The 24,919-nt window shown below is 49.8% G+C and overlaps 1 protein-coding gene across 2 annotated transcripts in view; it reads left to right on the top strand.

The window, feature by feature from the left end:
• Positions 1-18,197, top strand: part of PLA2G4E (phospholipase A2 group IVE) — a 39,787-nt gene extending 21,590 nt beyond the window's left edge. For both annotated transcript variants that reach the window (XM_054452067.1, XM_054452068.1), the window contains 11 exons: positions 98-135; positions 2,404-2,539; positions 4,159-4,295; positions 6,686-6,908; positions 9,524-9,638; positions 10,209-10,346; positions 11,598-11,705; positions 12,372-12,575; positions 13,743-13,909; positions 15,131-15,314; positions 15,782-18,197. In XM_054452067.1, coding sequence (XP_054308042.1) covers positions 98-135; positions 2,404-2,539; positions 4,159-4,295; positions 6,686-6,908; positions 9,524-9,638; positions 10,209-10,346; positions 11,598-11,705; positions 12,372-12,575; positions 13,743-13,909; positions 15,131-15,314; positions 15,782-16,002 — 1,671 coding nt within the window. In that variant the 3' untranslated portion in view covers positions 16,003-18,197. The remainder of the gene's footprint in view (positions 1-97; positions 136-2,403; positions 2,540-4,158; positions 4,296-6,685; positions 6,909-9,523; positions 9,639-10,208; positions 10,347-11,597; positions 11,706-12,371; positions 12,576-13,742; positions 13,910-15,130; positions 15,315-15,781) is intronic.
• The last annotated feature ends 6,722 nt before the right edge of the window (positions 18,198-24,919 follow it).

Here is a 24,919-nt window from a genome sequence, read left to right as displayed (position 1 = left end):
GTGTGTGCTGAGTGGGGTCTGGGTGGACAGTGTGGATCTGGGATCACTTGGCTCTGAATTGTCGCCTCTGACAAGCTTTTCATCTTTCCCTCCCCAGGGTGAGAGTTATGAATTACACATGAAGTCTACACCCTGGTATAGTACCCACATTCTGTCCGTGCCTCTCACTTATTCATAGTAGTGGGTGTGCAGTGGTATCTCACTGTGGTTTTGATTTGCATTTCCCCTACGGCTAATGATGTTGAACATCTTTCCATGGGCTGGTTGGCATATCATCTTCTTTGGAGACATTTCTATTAGATCCTTTGCCCACTTTTTATGTGGTTTATTTGTGTTTTTATTGTTAAGTTGTAAGAGTGCTTTACCTATGCCAAATACAAATCCCTTGTCAGATATATGATTTGCAAATATTTCCTCTTATTCTATCGCTTATCTTTTCACATTCTTTGTGGTGTCCTTTGAATCACAAAGGACTTTACTTTTGATGAAATTTGTTTTTTTATCTCGTCACTTGTGCTTTTGGTGTCATATCTAAGAAACCAGAAATCATTGCCTAATCCAGTGTCCTGACATTTTTATTTTATTTTATTTTATTGTTTTGAAATGGAGTCTCACTGTCGCCCAGGCTGGAGTACAGTGGTGCGATCTCGGCTCACTGCAACCTCTGTCTCCTGGGTTAAGCAATTCTCCTGCCTCAGCCTCCCCAGTAGCTGGGATTACAGGTGCACACCTCTATACCTGGCTAATTTTTGTATTTTCAGTAGAAATGGGGTTTCACCATATTGACTAGGCTGGTCTCGAACTCCTGACCTCAAGTTATCCACCCTCCTCAGCTTCCCAAAGTGCTGGGATTACAATCCTGTGCCACCGCGCCCGACCAAGGTCCTGAAAATACATTCCCATGTTTTTTTCTAAGACTTGTGTAGTTTTAGCTCTCATATTTAGGTCTATGATCAATTTTTAGGTAATTAATCTACATGGTGTAAAAGAGTGGCTCAACCTCGTTCTTTGGCATGTGGATATCCGGTTGTCTCAGCACCATCTGCTGAAAACAACATCATTTTCAGAAATCTTGATTGTCAGAAATCAAGTGGCCATGATTTCTACTTACAGTTTGATTAGCTATTTGCCCTCGGAAAAGCTCTTTGCCCTTACTGAGTCTTTGTTTTCCTCATCTGTACATTGGGAGAATAACAAGGATCCTGTGAATCACTGGGTTGCTCTGAGGATCCAGCTACACAGCACGTGTGAAGTACTCAGTAATCCATCTGGCAAGTGGGATGCTCAGCAAACGTCAACTAATGTTATTGTTATTGTTGTTGTTGTATTATTATTATTCATTCCCTGTTGAGGCCAAAGAAAGAATTATTTTCTAACAGCCGTGTCTGCAGCCCTGTGCTAGACAAAGAGGAGACATGATGGAAATCTCCTAGGCCCAGCCTTCAAGGAGATGTGGCTTTGTTAGTGAGCCAAGGCTCAGTTGGAAATGGTCAAGGTACATTCATCTGGAGTCACTGGGGAGCTGGGCCTCAGAGGATGCACAGGCTGGAGGTGGGCAAAGGGAAGACACTTCTGGTGAAGGCAGGGGCCTGTGCCAAGACCCGGAAACAGTTCTGCTTCTGGGAGCTCTGGGACCTGACCCAGAAGCTTCGAGGGTAGTTTGAGGTGAGCTTGGAAAAGTCAGGCAGAGTCTTGGATGCCAGGCCAGGAGCCTGGACTTGTTTGGGGCAGGGATGTGATTAAAAAAAAAAAAAAAAAAAAGAAAGAGGACAAGCATTGGGCATGTCACAGAGGTGCCTGCCCCACCTGCCTGCAGACTATGAGGTGACACAATGAGATCAGGGACGTGATGGTTTTTGTCAATTGCACACACACACAGGATAATTGTTATTCTAGGAGCAGGAAGAGCTCACTGAAGAACGTGAGCTCCATAGGAACAGGGAGTTTGTTTACCTAGCACAGAAGAGTCTGTACTGTGGGGCCTTGTTCAGAGGGATTTGGCAAAATGATCTCAGCGCCTCTTGTCACCCATGCCTGGCCCTGGGCAAGAGAAGCCACCTGGGGGAAGACTTTCTGGACTTTCCAGATCTGGCCGAGGAGACAGAGGACTCAAAGCGTCCCTAACACACTGCCAACAGTTATCTTTTGTTGAGTACCAGCTTGCATTGTACCAGCTAAGGCTTTGGGGGCTTTGCATTTGTTATCCCTTTAAGTGCTGAAGACAGTGCTGAGAGTTCAGCACGATTCGCCCCACTTTACAGATGAGAAAGTGGAGACCCAAGGTCACAGAAGTGGTCCCTGGCAGAAGTAGGCTTTGAGCCTAGGTCCAATGGACCCTAAAGCTGTGTCTACTCCAGGGAGGTAGAGGCTGCAGGCCCACTACAGGGTCCTCTCTCCCTCCAGCCCTGAGACACTGGACGTGCGACTGGGCTTCAGCCTGTGCCCAGCAGAGCTGGAGTTTCTGCAGAAGCGGAAGATGGTGGTGGCCAAGGCCCTGAAGCAGGTGCTGCAGTTGGAGGAAGACCTGCAGGAGGACGAGGTGGGTAATCAGGGGTGTGGCCAGCCCGGGCCCAGCTGGTCCTTCCAGCACCACGCCCTCCCAACCAACCCAGGCCCTGCCCTGCCCCAGGCGCCACCTCCATGGATGCTTTTACTGCTGAGGTACAGACGCCCTGGTGAGAGCTGTGCTGGAAGTGATTCTGTTTTATATTCACAAGGGAAGGGGAGAGCAAAATGGAGAGAGAAAGGACAGAGCCCCAGCAGCTCCTCCCAAGCACTAAGAGCTCCTGCGGTGGCTAAAGGGGCCTTACTCAGGGACAAAATGCCCTCCTCACCCCAGCCAGGAAAACATTTTAAGCTGTACCACTTCCTGCACCCCACACCTCCACCCCAAAGGCCTTAGGTCCTTCTTTCCTCAATTGTCTCTCCTCTCAAATCCGCACAGGTAGACACACTCCCAGAAATAACAGCGCTAGGAAGTTGGAGAGAAGCAACTTGCACTCCTAGGGCCAGGCCGCCCCCTTCTTCCCACGGGAGCAGATGGTGGGCCTCTGTCACAGCCCTCTGTTGCCTCCCTTGTGTGGACCAAGGCCCACACTCCCCTGGGCAGCAGGCAAGCCCTCCAAGGGCCTGCTTTCTGAGGCTGACCCTAGGTGAGGACAGAGACCTGGCGGGTGCCCGAGGAGGACCTCTGATAGTGCTCTAGCCAGTGGAAGGTTCTTACAGCCCCCACTCAAAGGAAAACAGACAGAGTGAGTCTTGACAAAGAGCCCCTTCCTCCCTCCTTTTTTTTTTTTTTTTTTTTCTTGAGACAGGGTCTTGCTCTGTCGCCCAGGCTGGAGTGCAGTGGCACCATCACAGCTCACTGCGGCCTCCACCTCCCAGGCTCAAGCAATCCTCCTACCTCAGCCTCCCAAGTAGCTGGGACTCCAGGAATGAACCACAATGCCTGGCTAATTTTTGTATTTTTTTGTAGAGATGGGGTTTCCACATGTTGCCCAGGCTGGTCTTGAACTCCTGGGCTTAAGCAATCTGCCCACCTCGGCCCCCCAAAGTGCTGGGATTACAAGTGTGAGCCACTGTGCCTGGCCCTATCTTTAGGGGAACATTCCAGGGGCCTCTTAAACCTCTGTCGACCCAGAGCTGGCAACCCTGCTCCTTCACACATCACCAGTCCATTGACTCTTGGCCTTGCCAGTACAGTACCTGCTGAGCAGGCACCATGTGCCAGGCCTGGTGTCTTACATCAGATCCAGCTACAGAAGATGTCGGTTTGTCCCATTGAGGGATCGCACAGTAGTAGGGTTTTTGAACAAGCTGCCCACACCCCTTGGACCCCAGTTTTATCACCTGTTAACTGAGGGCTGGACTAACAGTGCTAAGAACTCTGCTAGCCACAGCTTTCTGTGATTTACCAAGCCTGTGTTAGGCTTCAGAGTCCTTCACTGACACCAACTTCTGGGTGTGGAGCTGAGGTCTATTTCTACACCCACTGCTCTGTGGAAAGGCAGGTGTCAGGTGGTTCAACGCCGCACTCCCTGCTGTCTGTAGCTAGCTCTGCCTCCTCCATTGTTCTTTCAAAGTTGCTGTCATTCTAAGTCTTCTCCCAAGCTTTGCCTCTGGAGCCTTCCCCAACCGCCTGCCTCTGTGTAACCCCAGGTGCCGCTGATAGCTATCATGGCCACTGGGGGTGGAACAAGATCCATGACCTCCATGTATGGCCACCTGCTGGGGCTGCAGAAGCTGAACCTCCTGGACTGTGCCAGCTACATCACTGGCCTGTCAGGGGCCACCTGGTAAGGAGACGTGAGCCACTGTCTGTGGAGCCCAGGGCAAGCCACAAACAGGCTGGCCTGGAGTCTCAGGTGAAGCTCCTCCCCGCCACCCAAAGACAAAGTGACTCCTGAAGCCTGGAAAGTGCCCCACACACAGTGGTGTGGCCTTGGGCATGCGGCTTGACTCCTTGGAGGCTCAGCTTGTGTATCTGCACAGTGCGGATAACAGTAGCTCTGACCTCATGCGGTGGGTGTAAGAGGCTCTCCCGCTGCTAAGTATGCCAGAGACACTGTATGCGCTGGCCTTTCCTGGTGTTACTGTTTCCCTGGGGCTGTGGTATGGACCCAGGAACATGACCCCATACTGCTGGGGACATGCAACGGGCAGGGCCCTGCGGCTGAGCTCCCTCCTGCTCACCCTCTGCTGGTGAGCAGGGCCGGGGGCTGAGCACTGGGTTCCCCCACAGGCAGGCCAGGGTGAGGTCGGCTTACCCACAGAAGGCACAGTGCCTGTGGCCCACTGTACTTTTAGGGGCCCAGAAAAATAGGTTAATTTCTTTTAAAATCAGGATCATTTCATTAACAAACGTATAGGTTGAAGAAAATGTTTTAATAAATAATATGAATACATTTGTCTTTATACAACACAGTCATGAAATATAAATTTTAATATTTTTTATGTGGCCAGGTATGGTGGCTCACATCTGTAATCCCAGCACTTTGGGAGGCAGAGGCAGAAGGCTTGCTTGAGGCCAGGGGTTCAAGACCAGGCTGGGCCACATAGGGAGGTCTTTTCTTTAAAAAAACAATAAAAAAATAAAAAACATATAAACATTTTTTGTGGGGCCCATCAAAATCCTCCTGCAGCTCTGGTTCAGGGTGGCCTAGCAAGCAGGGCCGTGTCCTGTCTGTAACTGGTGGGCCTGTGAGCCCCGAGGTCCCTTGCTGTGCCTTGTATACTGGAGGAGCTCTGGGTAGCCCCCATGTGAGCAAGTGTCTATGAATGGGCCTTGGAAAGCCAAGGGCTCCTGTGCCACACACCCCCCCGGGGGGCAGAGGCGCCAGCCCAGGTGAGACAGAAGGAGACATTTGCCTCTTGCTAAGCACTGGAGTCACTGCTTCCTATGGCTCATCTTGTTTCTTCCTCTCAAAAAACTATGAGGGAGGCATTGTCATTCTTTTTCAGCTGGAGAAACAAAGTAATTTGCCAGGGATACTCAGTTAATGAGCAGTGGAGTGGAATTTGAACCTAGTCCCGGGCCCACATCCTTAACCTCCACGCTAAATGGCTGCCCCGGGTAGTAGGTTAAGAAGGTAACTTGCTTCCAGCAGGTTGAGGGACACCTGCATCCTCCTGGACTACTATGCGATAGATAGAAAGCGGGAGGAATTCAGGCCCAGCTGGCGTGGGATGGGTTGGGTCCCCTGGCCTGGGGAAAGCACAAGTCGTATTCTTTTAAAAACTCATTTGCAATGGCTTCTGGAAGCTTTTTTAAAGTATAAAATGAATGGGTGAAGCTTATGGAGAGCAGGGTGATTTTTGTTGAAAAGTCTCCTGACCTCCCACCTTCCCAAAAACAAGTCCTGTGAGGGACGAGGCCCCTGTTTCCTTAAATGTGCGGCTGCAGACTAGCTCCACTGCCAGGGAGGTCGTTCTCTGGCACAGAATGAAAAGGGCCCTTTCCTGTCCTGACATAGAAAAGCTGGATCCAGGCCGAGGAGAGGCAGACCGAGGCCAGACTCAGGGCTAGCGGGATCACTTCTTTGTTTTGCTCCCCCAACAACCAACATGTAAGTTAAGAAGAGAAAGGGAAATAAATCCTCAGTCAACAACAGAATTATAGGAATTAACGTGGCAGAGTAGAAACAGCCAGGACCTGAAATCAGTCGAGCCTGGGTTTAAATGTGGGCTCCAGCATTTGTTCTGTGCCACACACTGTTCTAACTACCCCACATCACCTTAACTTGTGTAATCTTCACCAAAACTCTATGAAGCAGGTACAATTATTGTAATTCTCCCCATTCCACAGACAGGAAAACTGAAGGGAATGGCGATTAAGTAGCTTGCCCAAGATCACACAGTTAGTGAGTGACAGAGCCTGGCTTGATCCAGAAAGATCTGGATCCAGACATCCAGAAAGATCTGGGTCCAGAATCTTCATCTTAGCCACTGTTATGCCTGGCACAGAGTGGGCATTCGAGAACTGGTAGCACTTGTGATTATGAGTAATAATGTTCACCTCCCCTGCTCCTCGCTGCCTGCCAGGCCTCTGCCTCACCCCTACTCTCCAGGTTCCCCTCCTGGCAGGTTAAGGTTCCCAATGGCCTGCCTACCTTCCCTCCTGCCCAGGTCCAGGACTGATCAGACAGGGGCCGGGTCAGCCCTATCAGCTGTGCCTGTCTCTCTCCAGGACCATGGCTACCTTGTACCGTGACCCTGACTGGTCCTCCAAAAACTTGGAGCCTGCTATCTTTGAGGCCCGGAGACATGTAGTAAAGGACAAGCTACCCTCCCTGTTCCCAGAGCAGCTCCGCAAATTCCAGGAGGAGCTCCGGCAGCGCAGCCAGGAAGGCTACAGGGTCACCTTTACAGACTTCTGGGGCCTGCTGATAGAGACCTGTCTGGGGGACGAGGTAGGTGCTCAGCTTCTCTTGGGCCCCACCCTGCCCTGGCTGATGCCTGGCTCTCTTTCTTCCTCAGGGGAGTCAGGACTTGCATTGCACACAGGGAGTTAGGTTAGACCTGTGGGAGTATCCTTGGGCTGGAAGACCCATAAGGTGTCAGAATCTATGATGGAGGAAGGTGGTGGGATTGTCTCCCGTGTACCCTTTAGAGGATGGCTGAGACCCTCATGTTGGAGGCAAACCTGCCTAGGGCAGCATGTCCTCTGAGAGCCACGCCAAGACACCTGTGAGGGAAAAACGGGGAGGAAGCCGGGGAAGACTGGAGAGCAGTGACGCCGTGAAGCGAGTCTGACCCTAGGAGTGGGGAGAGGAAGAAAGGTCAGGCGGCAGCATCCCAGACCACGGTGTGGTCTGCAAGGCCCTTGGAGGGTCCTTCAGCCAAAGCTGGCTGTCACAGGAGTCCCGCGTCTCCCAGAACGAGCCAGTCTCAGTATCCCTGCCCCACTCAGTCACAGGAAGTGCAGCCTCAGCACAGACTCAGCTGTGGATTTCAGAGCACAGCAGCTGGGGTCCTTAGTCAATAACACTCTCTACTGTTGGAGGTCTGCAGGGCCCGTTCTCATGGCCACCAATGGGCCCAATGAGGTTCCTTCCTATTCTGAGATCCAATGATCTGACTAATACGTGCCCAAGAAGAGGACCAGCCTATGTTGGGTGGCTGCTGTGAGAGCTGCGACCCAGCACAGGCTGGTCCTTTTCCTGGACACATGGCACAGCACAGGGATCTCCAAGGGGTGTTGTGATCCTGGACATCAGGGTGGGCTCAGCTGACATCTGTCCCTTTAGGTTGCAGAAGCTGAGATGAACAACTTTTGCTGTTGCTTGGCCCCAAAGCAGAGCTTCCCACCTAACCTCTGTCCAGGCCCACGGTTCCCTGCTCCACTCCAGAGGTGTCTGGTCCAGGCCCACGGTTCCCTGCTCCACTCCAGAGCTGTCCGGTCCAGGCCCACGGTTCCCTGCTCCACTCCAGAGCTGTCCGGTGCAGGCCCACGGTTCCCTGCTCCACTCCAGAGCTGTCCAGGGAGCTCTGAATTCAAATCAGAACTTGCCAGAAAATCATTGCCGCAATTATTTTTTATAACAGTAGGTTCCATCTTCCAGAAAGCCAGACAGTTTGAGCACCTGAGAATGACCGGACCCTCATCTTCAATCTTCCCTCATTCCTTCAATTAAATTACTTGAGTACTTCCTGTGTGCCAGGAACTGTGCTGGCAAATTGGGATTCAGAAAGGAATCGGACATGGCTTCCAACCCGAGGCCCTCGCCACTTCTGATGGATCCCACCCACCCTGCCCCTGTGACAACCCACCACCTAACCTGTCCTCCCTATGAAGCAGAGCAGGCAGAGGCCAAGGGCATTGGCTTTGGGATTCAGGCAGGATGGGGTTGAAATTCAGGCCCTGCTCTTCACTATTCCTTCAGTGGGAATTACATCAATAAGTGCTAGTTAACATTTTCAACAATATTGTAACAATCGTGAGTGCCGCGTATGATGAGGAGGAACCACCCAGTCTTCCGACATCAGGAGTTTCAGCATTCTGGGGGTTTGGTGAGAAGGAAATGGGTTCCCAGGAAAGCAAGGGCAGGGTTGATGTTGAGAGGCCTCTGCTCTTGTGCTCTGGCCAGGACAGGAGCCCCTTTCCCTTGGGGCCCCTTGACAATGAATGTGGACCGGCTCTTCCCTGAGCCTGCAGCTTTACTTCCAGGACAGTGGGCTCTGTGATGCCCAGATCTCTGGGCCCAGTTATGACCCTGTTTGCTTTCAAAGGAGACCCACATGTCATTGGGCATATACATGTGTTTGCCATTCCACACGGGTTCTGTAGCCTTTGCACACTTGGGTGACCAGGGTTGGTCACCCAGAAGTCAGCTGCTTGGCCTGGGGTCAGAGCCTGGGCCTCTAAAACCTTGATTCTGCCTTGTTTGCAGTGGCTGATTCACTTTGGGAGGTGGACTGTGGCCCGGGCTGATCTGAAAGGCTCCCCACTCTGGGGATTAGAGCGACCTCAGCCACTATCTAGTGCTCAAGTCCTAAGTCTTTTGTTAAATAAAAAAAAAAAAGAAGGGGAGGGGAGGGAGGGAGGGGAAGGCAGGGGAGCGGAGGAAGGGAAACCTCTTTTTCCCCCAACTTTTTACCCCTCAATTGAGGGAGCTCAACATGCCAAGCTGATTTTTTTAAAAAATGGAGCTGCTAAACATGGAGCTGCTCCGTTCTAGCGGAGGGAAGACGATGGGGCAGAAGAGGGGCAGTGCCAGTCTCTCCCACCCCTTCCTCTTTATCTGCTGACCCCTAAGACCAAGACCCTGAGACTCTGAGGGGCTGTCCTAAACCACGGATCCAGTCCTGGCCCCTGTCTAGTGGTATGCAGCCCGAGGGGGTGGTGCCTATGCCATTGGTGCCCTTTCAGAGTGATTTGGCTGGTGTCAGCTGGGGCCAATACAGCAGCCCAGTGAGCTCAGGAGCCAGGATGTGACTGCAGGGGTCCAGATTGTCCTCTCATTCTGCACTGCCTCCCCCACCCCCTGGGCTGCTGCTTCTCTTTAAACATTTTGTTTCCCCACAGAGAAATGAATGCAAACTGTCAGATCAGCGTGCTGCTTTGAGCTGCGGCCAGAACCCCCTGCCCATCTACCTCACCATCAATGTCAAGGATGATGTAAGCAACCAGGACTTCAGAGGTAACACCAGTGGCTGGTGATTTACAAGTGGTGGGGGGTAGAGGGGGCCATTCTTGGTGGGCAAAAGCACCCAGCACCTCCAGGTCCCCCAATCCCACCCATCTTTGTCAACCTCTACATCCAGACTGTGCACACAGCTGGAGAAATCACCTTTGCTATCCCAATCTGCCCTGCTGCGTGGGTGAGGCCGGCAGGCATTGTCTGCAGCTTCCCTGGGCATGTGTTTGATGGCACTGGGGAAGACAAAGGTTGTGAAAGGAAGATATTTCTAAGCTGCCCAGAGAGAGAAACTCGAGAGACCTGCCCTGCTTCAGGGTCAGTTTTTGTCCCATTCAACAGGCTCTGAAGTGCAAATGAGCCATCGTCCTTGCAAAGCATGGCAAAGCTCACCCTTGCCATGCCAGCAGAAGCTGGCCAAGGGTGCCCCCATGTGTCCTTTGGGGGAACTGCGGCCTCCCTGTCTCAGGCTTTCCAAGGCCTGAGCCAGTGCCTGCAGGCAGGAGGGGGGCCCAGCTGTGTGGACGGCTCCCTGGCCTGAGACTGACCCCCGTCCTGCTGCTTCATGTGCAGAGTGGTTCGAGTTCTCCCCCTACGAGGTGGGCCTGCAGAAGTATGGGGCCTTCATCCCCTCCGAGCTCTTCGGCTCCGAGTTCTTCATGGGGCGGCTGGTGAAGAGGATCCCGGAGTCTCGAATCTGCTACATGCTAGGTGACTGCCTTGGAACTGGCGGAGTGACAGGGGGCTGCTGCACCAGTGCTGGGCCACCTTGGGTTGGCCCCTGATTATGTGACACTCGAGGCACTTGCCAACATTGCCTCATCCTAGGAGAGGTCCCAAGTCACTGGGGACCAGAGTCGGTCGGGGGGCTCTCCCAATTTCCTGGTCTCCAGCAGTCTCCCTGCAGCCTGCTCAGCACCACACTGGGAACAGCAGACTCAGACGGAAGCTTCTGTAACTCCCACCCACTCCCATCTAGCTTCAGCCAGCAGTGTGCCTGCTTCCAGGGGCCAACCCAGACCTGGGACCCGAGGGTCCAGGGAGACCACAGGGTAAGGGGCAGGGTCACCAGGGAAGCCTGGCCCAGCCTCCACCCTAAGCGCCTCGGTCCTTCAGGAGCTGGGCCCACCGAATCCAGGACCCACTCGAGTTCTTCCCTTCAGAGTCTTAGCTGCGCCTGTCAAAGGGCTTCTTCAGAAACAGACCCACATTCACAGCTCCAACACGCCCTTATTTAAATTAGTTGTCTGTGCCCTCCCCTTCTGTCTATCCCAAACCAACCCATCCTGCAAGATCTAACTCAGTCCCATCACTTCTTCCCCCAGAAGCCACCAGCCCGCAGTGGCCTCTCCTTCCCCCGAACACCTATGCTGTTGAGCGTGTGGTTTAGAAAACTGTAGTCAAAACACGTGGGCTTGAACCCTGAACTCTGGCTTCTCACTCACTAGCTGTGTAAAGTTGGCCAAATTGCCTCACCTCTTGAAGCCTCCATCTTCTCATTAGTTAATTAGGCTTAAGAGTAAAACCTACCTTATAGAGATTCCAAATGGGTCAATGTCTAATGCCCTACATTTAAAAATCATAATAACAAATAGCATTTGCATTTATTGAGTGCTCACCATGTGCCAGGTGCTGCCCTAAATGCTTTAGATGTATTCACTGACGGCAGCTGGACTTAAACTCAAAGCCTGCATTTGCCAGCATTAAATCCCTGCTGGGGCTGTGCCTTATACACCTTTACGTCTCCTGGCACTGAGGGGAGGGAAGAGAAGAGCTGAGAGCTGAGCCCCTCAGTCACTGTGGTGAGTTGCACAGGGGAGGGGAGAAGGACGTGGAAGTCTGAAGTCTGTCCCACCCGCGGGGCAGCCTGGCTTGCGTGGAGTGGTGGGGGTGGGGAATCAAGTGCCAGTGTGGGGCCTGGGGCTGTGGGGTGGAGCTGCTCACGCTGGCCCTTGCTCCCAGGCCTGTGGAGCAGCATCTTCTCCCTGAACCTGCTGGATGCCTGGAACCTGTCACACACCTCGGAGGAGTTTTTCCACAGGTGGACAAGGGAGAAAGTGCAGGACATCGGTGGGTGACCCCCGGCTTTCCCTTATGGCTGGGTGATGGGGGGCGGCCCCTGGCTTTCCCTCATGGCTGGGTGGTGGGGGCCCCCGGCTTTCCCTCATGGCTGGGTGATGGGGGCCCCCGGCTTTCCCTCATGGCTGGGTGATGGGGGCCCCCGGCTTTCCCTCATGGCTGGGTGATGGGGGGCGGGGTGTGGACCACAAACCGAGGATGAGGCCCCCTGCCACATGTTTCCGCATCGTCCCCTATGGCCTAAGATGTGGGAGGGCAGCTGGGGCTACAGTGTCTTCCCTGCCTGGAGGGGAGGGTGACTGTAGGTGAGTGACACCAGCGCCAAGTCCCGGAGGCAAGGCTCCCAGCACCCAGGAGAAGTGAGGAGGGTAGGGTCTATAGCAGTCACAGGCCACTCTTTGAAACTCCCTGTCCTCTCCAGGACCCTTCTTAGCTGTCTCGCTCCCCCTCCCTCTCTACTACCTCCCCGCTTACTCCATGTCTCTCACCTGGGTCCTCCTAACCCCAGTGCCAGGACCTTGAGAGCCCAGCAAGGAAGGTATGAGCTGCTTTTACAGTGCTCACCCCTGGGTGCCAGGCAACCATGTGGGGCTTCACGTGGGCAATCTGCAGACCCCGCCTCTCATGACCTGCCCTTCATCCCTCCCTCCCCTGCAGAAGACGAGCCAATCCTGCCTGAAATCCCCAAATGTGATGCTAACATCCTAGAGACCACGGTAGTGATCCCAGGGTCATGGCTGTCCAATTCTTTCCGAGAAATCCTTACCCATCGGTCCTTCGTGTCTGAGTTTCACAACTTCCTGTCTGGGCTGCAGCTGCACACCAACTACCTCCAGAATGGCCAGTTCTCTAGGTGGAAAGGTAACCCTACCTGGCTACTCCTTGAGGCCTGCCTCCATATGGAGGAGGAAGATGTGGATGTCAAGGCTGCCGTGGAGAAAGAATAAGAAAACTTCTCTGGCTATGTTCACTGGGCCAGGCACCTCTCTCCCCATGGTGTTTTCCACATTTGGTGGTGTCGTCTTGAATACTGTATGGGTCTGGCAGCAGGGAGTGGTGTGGGTACTTAACTCACTGCATCTGTACAGTAATTCTATACAGAATCTGTACAACAGTCCTAGCAGGTAGAAGTTGGCTCCATGTTACAGATGGGGAAACAGGGGGTCTTACTTTCTGCAGTTGTGTTCTGGGGATCCCCTTTAATGTGACTGGTGCCAGGCACAGTGGCTCATACCTGCAACCCCAGCACTTTGAGAGGCCAAGGCTGGAGAATCTCTTGAGTCCAGGAGTTTGAGACCAGCCTGGGCAATGTGGTGAGACCCCATCTCTTAAAAACAATTGTTTTTAATTAGCTGGGCATGGTGATGAGCACCTGTAGTCCCAGCTACTTGGGGGCTGAGATGGAAGGATCATTTGAGCCCAGGAGGTCAAGGCTGCAATGAGCCATGATCACGCCACTGCACTCCAGCCTGGGCAATAGAGCAAGACCCTGTCTCAAAAAAAAAAAAAAAAATTGAGTCATGCCCGCTTGGAACTGGGCAGGGATGGCCCAGCTCAGGAACTCCCAAGTGGTAAGCAGCAGAGCCAGGCCTTAAACTGTGGTCCTGCAGCATCAGCTCAGTGCCGCCTCCTCTGCTGCCGAGGCCCTAAGGCCTTGACTTTCACCTTCTTAATGTTTTAATTGGCCATGGCCTGCAAATGGCTGCTGCAGCCTGGCCTGTTAAGCCTCATCCTCTCCATCTGGGGCCAATGGGACAGCTGGCTCAGGGCCCAGGGTTTACACTATTTATGGGTGGCCTTAAGCCCCTCATACCCCACAAGTATCAATATCCCATAAAAGACTAGCTAAAAGCCTAAGATAACGCTATTCTTCCTCAGCCCACCCAGAGGGCACTGGAACTCAGTGGGAGTCCTGGTCAGGCTGAGGCAAAGGACGCTCCAGACAGGGCGCTCCGTCCCCCCAGGTGCCTCTGTCCATTGGCTGTCAGGGCACCAGGTGTGTCGGTAATGGGAAGGCTTGGCTTTCAGACACAGTGCTGGATGGTTTCCCAAACCAGCTGACGGAGTCCGCGAACCACCTGTGCCTGCTGGACACTGCGTTCTTTGTCAACTCCAGCTACCCGCCCCTCCTCAGGCCAGAGCGAAAAGCCGACCTCATCATCCACCTCAACTACTGTGCTGGGTCCCAGACAAAGGCAAGTGCGCAGCCTGCCTCCTGAGCTCGGGCTGCAGCATCTCCTGAGATGGGCCCCGCAGTCAGCGGACTCACTCGCTGTGAACTGGGAAGAGGCACGCTCTCAACAGCCCCCAGACAGCATCAGAGGAAGCCAAGCAGCAGTCATGATGGGAAGTCAGATGCCCAGAACTCACGGGCAGCCAGCTGGCTCTCACACCATGGGGCCCATGTTGACTTAGCAAATTCGAATTTTACTCTTGCCTTGAAGCATTTGCCATATTTGGCAATTCTTCAGCTACAAAAAATGAGTTTTTAAAAATAATCTTAGTAGAGCCCATTCCATTCAAGAGTTTGTAATATCCTATTTTCAAAATGATCACACTCTCCCTTCCCCCAGGGTATATAACCCTCCATGAATTATACTCAAGTGCTCTCAGGTGGGACAGAAGTGTGGCGGGGAGAGGAGGGCATTTGTCAGAACCAGAGGTTTTTATTTATTTTTATTTACTTTGGAAAGTTCTATGTGTATACAGTTCTACCCTGAAGCCAGGTGAAGTGAAGTGTACACAGACCAACAGGGCAACAATGAAAACAATCTAAGTTTGTAAATGGGTAACAATGCACTTTCCTACGTGTGATCTCATTTGGCCCTTACACCAGCTCTTGGAGGGAGACGGCACAACTGCTATCATTTCTCATGTTATGGATGAGGAAACCAAGGCACAGAGAGACTTGCTTAAGATCACACAGCTAGTTAGCAGAGGAACGAAGGGCAGAACTGAGGGGGTTCTGACACTCTAAGGCAGTGCTCTTCCTGCGATATCATGCTTTTAGAGATGCCCTTGCAGAGTCTTTTCTAGCCCTGTACTACTGTCAGCTCCAAAGCCCATGCACATCCCACACGGGCCTGGGCAGCTCTGGCTGTGTATAGCCTGGTTCCAGTCGCCCTTCCAGGCTACCCACCACATCCACCCAAGTCTGTGTTTAGATGCGAACACCATCGAAAGGGCTTTTGTCCATTTTACCTGGGAAAGCAGCTTGCAGCTGGAGGCACATCAACCTACTGCCTCGGGCCTTTTGTCCTGACTTGGCTTTAGTCTCAAAATACCACACACTGGCAAAGCAGTTGGGGAGCTGAGTTGTTAGCTGGGGAAATCAGGAAGCTGGGGCTAAGAACTTTGTGCTTCTTCTCCACTCCCACTCCTCCTAATGCTCAAACACACCCTCTGTGCTTTTCCAGCCCCTGAAACAAACTTGTGAGTACTGCACTGTGCAGAACATCCCCTTCCCCAAATACGAGCTGCCAGATGAGAACGAAAATCTCAAGGAATGCTACCTGATGGAGAACCCCCAGGAACCCGATGCCCCCATCGTGACTTTCTTCCCACTCATCAATGATACTTTCCGAAAATACAAGGCACCAGGTGAGCTGCCTCTGCACTCAGTTCCCAGCACCCGCTGCCCTTGGCCCAGGAATGCCTTTAGATATGTAGAGTCTGCTAAGGGCACTAACGGGGAAGCCTGGCTCAGCTCCAGCCTAAGCCAACCTTGGCTTTCACAAAGAAGAAAAGGGCGCCTCCCATTCCCTCACCCCCATGGGCTGGTGATGTCATCCCCCATTCTTTCAGTCATTCTACATTTTCTGACATTCAGCCATGTGCCCAGTACTGTGCTTGGTGCTAGGGCAATCCTCCAATGGGCAAGCCTGCACCCCACCCTGAGGAGCTTGCAGGTGTGCAGGTGCATGTGTGAGGGTGTGCGTGTGTACAGGTTTTCATGCAGGTGTGTGTGTCCGTGAGTGCAGGTTGGTGGGCCTTGGGGAGAGATGTGGAAACAAGTCATTTCAACCTAACATGACAGAGTCTATAACAAGTCATCCTGCTGCCCGCAGGTGTAGAGCGAAGCCCTGAGGAGCTGGAGCAGGGCCAGGTGGACATTTATGGTCCCAAAACTCCCTATGCCACCAAGGAGCTGACGTACACAGAGGCCACCTTTGACAAGCTGGTGAAACTCTCAGAGTACAACATCCTGAATAATAAGGACACTCTCCTCCAGGCTCTGCGGCTTGCAGTGGAGAAGAAGAAGCGCCTGAAGGGCCAGTGTCCCTCCTAGGCCCCAGGGAGTCTCCCCTGTTCTGTGTCAGCTTCTACCGTCAGAGGCGCAGGACCCCTCAGGGCTGACCAGGTTACTACGCAGCCAGCTCTGCTCTCTGGCAATGGGTGTGAGCAGGTTGGCCTGGGCTTTCTAATGAAAAATAAAAAATTTTAAAAAGTTGAGAAAGTCAGAAAGAGAGAGAGAGGAGCCCTGTTGGGGTTTTATATCCACTACAGTTTCTTCAAGTGCTTCTCTATAGAGAAGGTGGTCTCATAGCCACAGGCTCCCACACGTCTGTGGAGACAAAAAGCCTGGGGAAGAGGCTGGGCCCCCAGAAACCTCGACTCAGAGGCAGAGCCCAGGGCTGGCAGCCCTCCTCTCTCTGTCCTCCACCTCGTGTGGCGGGCCTAGGGAAATGCACAGAAAGACCTGAGAGGCACTCGGTGTTTCCCTGGAAAAACACTTCAAAATTTACGGCAATTCTAGTCTCGTGATTTTTGTTTTTTTTTTAGACGGAGTCTCACTCTGTTGCCCAGGCTGGAGTGCAATGGCGCAATCTCGGCTCACTGCAACCTCTGCCTCCCAGATTCAAGCAATTCTCCTGCCTCAGCCTCCCAAGTAGCTGAGATTATAGGCACCCGCCACCACGCCCAGCTAATCTTTTGTATTTTTAGTAGAGACGGGGTTTTGCCATGTTGGCCAGGCTGGTCTCGAACTCCTGACCTCAGGTGATCCACCCGCCTTGGCCTCCCAAAGTGCTGGGATTACAGGCATGAGCCACCGCACCCGGCCCTAGTCTCATTATTTTTATAGGCAATTATATTTCATGATTTTTATTTTTATGAATCGGAGTATTAATAGGAAGCATGAAGCTAGAAGATCTAGACGGAGCCCTAGAGATAAGCCAGTCTCTGCCACAACAAAGCCAAATAGGTGGCCAGCTTCAGTGACTCTCTACAGCTACCCAGAGCTCCAGGGCTGGTGATCCATGTCATCATGACCAGGCAGCCATGCCCAAGCATCCAGCTCCAAAGAAATGCCAGGCAAAGCCTAAGTGTATAGCCCAGGTTCACCAAATGAGGATCTGGGATGGAGTTCAGCAAGGTCAGGCAGGCTGCGGGTAAATGAGGTTGGGTGCCAGGTAGGCGATGCATCCAGCGCTGCCCACTCCAGCTGTCGGTGCTCACTGACAACCCTGCTCCAAGAGCGTCTCTCAGCCTCTTACTGCCCATCTCTCTGGCTGCCAGATGGGATTACTTATTTCTAAATGTGATTCCTCTTATCTGTGTTGTCAACACCGTGACCAGTGCATTCCAACTCTTGGAGAGTCACCCACAGAGACTGAAACTAGGAAGAATTAGTGAAAAAGGACTAGGTTAGCCGTCAGAGGAAGAAGCCCGCCCTTGAAGATTGCTTCCTAATGAATCTCTGGGAAAACCCCGGGACACAGAGAAGCTCAAAGTCAGCAGGTCTCCCTTCAGGCTGGGAACATAACCAAGGAAATGCATAACCGGAGCCATTGACAGGCCCAGGCTGATAAAAGGTGAAAGCAGAAAGGCAGGAAGACATAAGGTCTGCAGGAAGCCCAGCAACCCTGGAAGGCGGAGTCCCCTTTCTGGGCCACCATGCTCCCTAAGCAGTCTTTGGGTTGTGAGGAAACCAGTGGTGACAGGTACCAAAAGTTTAGAAAAATTGGCCTCCGATGTACATCCTTGCTACTCAAAGTGCAGTGGGCAGTTGGTTGGAAATGCGGAATCTCAGGCCTCAGCCCAGCTGTACTAAATCAGAAGCTGCATTTTCAGGAGATTCCCACCCCCAGGCCCCCCTGTGATTCCTATGCATATTAAAGTTTGAGAGGCCTGGATTTATGCCACTCCCTCCCATGAGCTTGGAACGTATGAATCAGTGCTCCCTTGAGCCACTGATAAACTGAGCTCTGGACCTGCAAAACTGGTCCCCACCCAGGTAATGCTAACCTGGGACACCAGCCCTCCCCTCCACCAGAGCAACTGGCTGCCTCCACTTTGACATCTTTTCTTTCTGACTGCAACAGACTCTCCTTCAACTATCAAAGAGTGAGCCAAGCAACAGACAGGACTTGTTTATTGTAAGGCGAAGGCAGCCATGCCTTGGATTCATCAAAAGTTTGTGAAACGAGGTTCATAAAATCATCATATTATTTGTGCATGGAATAAAATGGCCATGTGGGTGAATGCTGCTGACTCATCTGCTTTCATTATCTGATGCTGCAAAATATGCATAACCCTGCCCTCATCCCTCCAGGCTTCCTCCTCTCCACTCCTGGGGGAGTGAGTAGGCCGTTTCCATCCCATCCCACGTCTTCTCACACAGTTTTGTTTCCTACTGCAAGGGTCTCTTCTTGTGGTGAGGTGCTCCTCCGTTTTCATCAAGCCATGTCATCAACTAGTGGGGCACCAGCTCGTATAGATCCATGCTGTTCCAAGCTCAGGTATATTTCAGGAAACATTGCTTGAGAGGAAGCAGAGGCAATTAACACCAACAAAACACCTACTTTGTGCACAGCAAGCTGTAAACAGTCTCTGCTTTCCAGGAACTTACACTTTGGTTCGGGGGAAAACCACGAAAAGATTGTTATGCATACGTGAGAAGTTAAATGATGAGTTGGCTATGGAAATGACAAAAGTGTCATCAACTCTGACAGGGCAAGCACATGGTGTCCTGCAGAAGTCAGGGGAGGCTCCCTTCCCAGTTCCCTGCTCTCTGCCTATGATGAAGATGATGAAACTGACAAAATAAATGAAACCCGTCCCTCCTTGTCTCCACCCTTTCTTCCCAAAAGAGCAGCCAGCACCCCACCCACTCCCACACACCAGTTACCCTGTCGCCGCTGCCTCCCCACGAAAACACTTCTCCTCAAGTCACCAATGACCTCCTCATTGCGAGATGCACTGAGCCAAACCCACCAGTCCTGTACAGGCCTTATCTGACTTGATTGTTCTCAGTGTTTGCACCGCAGACCACTCCCTCCTTCTGGAAACCTTCCCTTCCCAGGACTTCCTTGCCAAGAGCAGTTCAATTCAGTTCAGCTTGCAAATAACTACCGCCTGCCCATTACATGCCAGTCACTGTTGTAGGCACTGGGGCCATAAGAAGAATTAACAATTGATTCCAAACTTTAAGGAGGTTCCTTCTGGTCCCATGTGGGAGCCCCTCATGTAAAACAGAGCCCTTGTGATATGAAGAGAAAGCTGCATGTTAGCTGTGTCCAGAAGAGGCATAGGAAGGGCTCCCAACCCAGCCACAGAGGGGAAGAGGTCATGTTCACTGAACACTTTCTGTCTCGGGTTTCTTCCCCTGGAAAGGTGGGAGCCCCTCCTCTGGCCTCTCTTTTAACTGCTGCCATTCCTCGAGGCTCCTTAGCTCTTTCCTCTTCTCACTCTGTACTCTCCTGAAGCAACCTCATTTATACCCAGGACTTCAACTACTGCTTCTAATTTGAAAATTCTAAACCTTTTAGCTTTAGCCAAGCCAACCTCCTGAGTTCTAAACACATGAATTCCAATTCTGTGCCTATTAGCAATGCTTTTGCCATATAACCTGAAGATCTAAAATTACAGAGGCTTAAACAAGAGAGAGAGTTATTTCTCTATTATCAGAGACCAAAGCTCCTTTCTGCTCTCTTCTGTCATCCTCAAGATTACCATCTGGTCCAATATTGCTGCTGGAGCCCCACCCATCATGTCCACATTCCAGGCAGCAGGGAGGATAAAGGAATCTGCGTTCTTGCTGACTATAAAGTGACCAAACTTGTCCTGGACTGCCTATGTCTGGACTTCTTCTCTGTGAAAAAGAACTAAACTTTTATCTTAACATAGTAAGAATTACCAGCTGTTCCAGTCATCCACTGCTGAGCATCAAAAGCCCTCAATGTATAACGGCATAAATTAACCACCATTTTATTATGCTCACAGATTCTGTGGGTCAGGAATTTGAAAAGGGCATAACTGCTCCATGTTTGGGGCCACAGTTCAGATGATCTGAACTGCTGGGGAGGACTCCAGTGGTTGGGATCTGGGAACAGCCTGGGCTGAAGGGCCCTCGTCCAATGACTCTTTCACTCCTGTGTCTGGTGCCAGGGCTGGGAAGTCTGTGAAAGACGAAAGGCAATCCCAGCTAGGAGTGTCCATCGGAGCACCTTGGTGACCCCAGCATGATGGACTCAGGATGGTCAGTCTTCTTAAATGGCACTCAGGGTTCCAAGAGTGTCTGTTACAGTGGCAGCAGCATGGCCCATTATGACTTAGCCTCAGAAGTTACGTAGCTCCACTTCCATGGAAATCTATTGGTAGAAGTAGTCACAAGCCAGTCCAGATTCAAGGGGAGGGGACAATGAACCCATCTCTGGATGGAGGGAATGTCAAGAACTGCGCAGCCATATTTTAAATTCCCGCTACAATATTTGAATCCTTAATATTGACCTTCCCCCTTGTCCACTGAGCACATGTCACATTTTAGGTTCTGTTGTGGCAGACTCCATTTCTGGTAACAAATTGATTATTGGTTAGGAATTGCATGTTTATTTCTGAAAAATGGTGGCTTAAACACACTTATGTAAAAGACATCCACAGGAAGGCAGTTCAAGACACTTCTACAAGAAGGGCCTGCAGGCTTCTCTGGCCCTTTGCTTTATCTACCCTTATGTGGTCCTTGGCTTCATGGTCCAGGGTGAGCCCTGGAGCTCCAGCTATCACACCCATATTCCAGGCCACTAGAAGGAAGGAGAAAAAAGATTGAACTCCTTAAAGGGACTTGCTGGAAGTCCCACACATCCTGCAGCTAACATATCACCAACCAGAACTTGGTCTCATCATCACACTTAACTGCAGGGACGCTGGAAGTTTTTGGTTTTTGCATGGGTGGCAATATGCCCACCTAAAAATCAGAGTTCTGCTGTGAAAGAAGGACAATTTATAGGCAGCTAGCAGACTTCCTGCAAGTACCTCCTAGCCATCTCCACCTGTGTGTCCTATAAGCTCCTCCTCTGGGTGGTGGCAGCGACCTGGGTGAGTGGCCACAGAGGAAGGCCATCAGCGTGCGAGAGCACCAGGCCACGGCACCGCCTCTGGTCTCAGCATGAGCCTCCCAGGCCTTTAACCACTCTGCAATCCAGTTTTTAGAGTAAAACGCTGGACTTGATCACCATTTAAAGCCAACCACTGAATGTGATCTAGAGCAAATCTTCTGACCATTATTACCAGCTTCTAATTTCAAGCATGCGTTCAATACAATAGATTTCTGAACAACTAATGGCATTCCCTTGTAGAACTGCCTGTGATAGGATTTGACCTGAAAAACAACTGGCTTCAGATGAAAGAGTGACTGCAATTGGGACTGTTTAGTCTGAAGAAAGAAAACCAAAGAGCAGCACGATTTGCAAACAGATGCAACATGACTATGGCAGGGAGGATCCACCACTGTCCGGCTTCACTGAGGGCAGAGCAAGCACAAGAAAGCTGCCGCTGCCCCATGAATATGCACACCTACTGTGTGCCCACAAAAACAATAAAATAAGAAAAAAAGCTGCCGCTGCTCCATGAATATGCACACCTACTATGTGCCCACAAAAACAATAAGAAAAAAAGCTGCTGCTGCTCCATGAATATGCACACCTACTATGTGCCCACAAAAACAATAAAATAAATTTAAAAAGCTGCCACTGCCCCATGAATATGCACACCGACTATGTGCCCACAAAAATAAATTAAATAAGAAAGCTGCCGCTACCCCATGAATATACACACCTACTATGTGCCTACAAAAATAATAAATAAACAAGAAAGCTGCAACTGCATGAAGACAAGCAGGGAGCGAAGCAAGATGGGACCAGTGCCTCTTCTGGGCCAGGCGCTTTTAGGACTTTCTCTTCTTTTTTTTTTTTTTTTTAAGATTAAAGACAGTACACTTTTTTCTTCCTGATAATTTTTTCTGCTTTTATAACAGGAACATGATTACTGTGTAACATTTGAAAAATGCTACAGCTTATAAAGAGGAAACTAAGATCATTTACCAGTCCAAAACTCAGACATGGTTATTATTTGGGGGTTTTTCCTTCCCATCTTTTTCTTGGATACTTTAAACTTTTTAAACAAAAGTACAAAAATCCTGTACGTCCACTTTAAAAGAAGTGTGGTAAAAAATACGCACACCATTTACCATTTTAATAATTTTAAGTGTAGAGTTCAGCAGTGTTAGGCATATTCACACTGTTGTGCAACAGATCTCCAGAACTTTTACGTTTTGCAAAACTAAAACTCTATACCCATTGAACAACTCCCCATTCCCCTCCCTCCAACCCCTGATAACCACCATTCTACTTTCTGCTTCTGTGAATTTGACTACTTTAGAAACCTCATATGAGTGGAATCATACAGCATTTGGCTGTTTGTGACTGGCTTATTTCACTCAGCATAATGTCCTCAAGGTTCATCCGTGTTCCAGGGTGTAGCATGTACCAGAATATTCTTCCATTTTAAGGCTGAATAATATTCCTCTGTGTGCGTGTGTGTGTGTGTTACATTTCGTTAATCCATTCATCCATCGATGGACACCGGCTTGCTTCCACCTCTTGGCTGTTATGAATGATGCTGCTGTGAACATGGGTAGACAAATACCTCTTTGAGAGCCTGCTTTTAATTCTTTTAGATATATACCCACATTGGGGATTGGTAAATCATATGGTAGTTTTTATTTGTTTTGTTTTGTTTGAGACAGCCTTGCTCTGTCACCCAGGCTGGAGTGCAGTAGCACAATCTCGGCTTACTGCGAGCTCTATCTACGTCCCAGGTTGAGGTGATTCTCCTACCTCACTCCCGAGTAGCTGGGATTACAGGCGCCCGCCACCACGCCCAGCTAATTTCTGTATTTTTAGTAGAGATGGGCTTTGCCATGTTGGCCAGGCTGGTCTTGAATTCCTTACCTCAAGGGATCTGCCTGCCTTGGCCTTCCAAAGTGCTGGGATTACAGGTATGAGCCACTGCACCTGGCCGGTAGTTGTATTTTTAAATTGTTGCAGAACCTCCATATTGTTTTCCATAGCAGCTGCATGTACATTCACTTTTGTAATCTAGCCTTTTTCCACTTAAAAATATATTCTGAGCATTTTTGTACATCATTAATATTCTTCTGAAATGACATAGTTTTCAGTAACCACATAGGAACCCATAATTTGCTTAACTAATCCTCCATGATGATAGACAGCTCCATGCTGACAAACATCCTCTTAGATAAAAATTTACATTCATCATTTCCTCAGTATAAATACCCTCAGGATAAATTTCCTCAAGATAAAAATTCCTGAGTCAAAAAGTATGACCATATTTAACAACTAATCAAGGTATAATAAACATATGATCAACTGTGCATATTTAAAGTACATTTATCCGTGAATCCTGGACCCCTGGGAATACCAAAACCATGGATGCTCAAGTTCCTTATATAAAATGGTATTGTAAAAAAAAAAAAAAAAAGGTATTGTATTTGCATATAGCCTAAGCACATCCTCCACATACTTTCTTTTAAGCTTAAAACGACATCCATCAGGAACCCATATACTTTAAATCCTACCTAGATTACTTATTATTAATGTAGATGATATGAAAATAGTCGTTATACTGTATTGCTTAGGAAATAATGAAAAGGAAAAAAGGTCTGTATGTGTTCAGTACAGATGCAACCATCCATTTTTTTCCCCAAATATTTTCCATCTGTGGTTGGTTGAATCCATGGATACAGAACACAGAGATAAGGAGGATGCAACGTACATAATTTCATGAGTTTTTACATATGTATACAATGGTGAAACAATCACCACAATCAAGGTAATGAATAAACCCTTCAGCCCCAAAAGCTTTCTAGTGCCTTTTGCAATCCTTCCCTCTGCTCCTCCCCTGCTGGGTCATGTGGTAAGTGTATGTTCCACTTTTTAAGAAACTGCCAGACTGTTTTCCAAAGTGGTTGTACCATTTTACATTCTGACCAACAATGTGTAAGAGTTCCAGTTGCTCCACATCCTTATCAATGATTGGCATGATCAGTCTTTCCTAATTTTAGACATTCTAGTAGGTATGTGGTAGTATCTTGCTGTGGTTTTAATTCGCATTCTCCTAACGAACAACAATGTTGAACATCTCTTCATGTGCTTATTTGCCATCCATACATCTTCTTTTGTAAAATATCTGTTTAGATCTTTTTTCCATTTTTTAAAATTGGAGTTTTTACTATTAAGTTTTAAGAAGTTTTTAAATATTCTGGATACAAGTCCTTTATCAGATATGTGATTTGCAAGTATATTCTGTGCCTTGTCTTGTCTTTTCATTCTCTTCACAGTACTTTCAAAGGTCAGAAGTTCTCAAGTTTGATGAAATCCAATTTACCAACTTTTTTTTCCTTTAAGAATTGTGCTTTTGGTGTCACCTAAGAAATCTCTCCCTAACCCAAGGTCACAACAATTTTCTCCCATGTTTTCTACTAGAAGTTTTATAATCTTAAGTTTTACATTTAGTTCTACATTTATATTAGTTTTATATCTAGCTCCATTTTGAGTTAATTTAATGATGTGTCTATTTAGGTTAGGTTTATTGATTGTAACGAATGTTCAATTGGTGCAGGATGTTGATAGTGGGGGAGGCTGTGTGTCGGGGAAGGTGGGGGTATACGGGAAATCTCTGTACTTTATGCTCCATTTTGCTGTCAACCTAAAACTAATCTGAAATTCACAAGTCATTATCACTTACATTCACTCTTGGTGTTGTACATTCTGTGGGTTTTGACAAATATATAATGACATGTATCCGTCATTATAGTACCATAAAAAGTAGAGCCACCGCCATAAAAATCCTCTGTTCTCTGCCTGCTCATTCCTTCCTTCCCCCAACACCTAGAAACTACCGACCTT

Source organism: Pongo pygmaeus, chromosome 16 (assembly GCF_028885625.2).
Source record: "Pongo pygmaeus isolate AG05252 chromosome 16, NHGRI_mPonPyg2-v2.0_pri, whole genome shotgun sequence".
Lineage (NCBI taxonomy): Eukaryota > Metazoa > Chordata > Mammalia > Primates > Hominidae > Pongo > Pongo pygmaeus.
The sequence above is the reverse complement of the archived record's forward strand: the minus strand, read 5'-3'. Positions and strand labels throughout refer to the sequence as shown.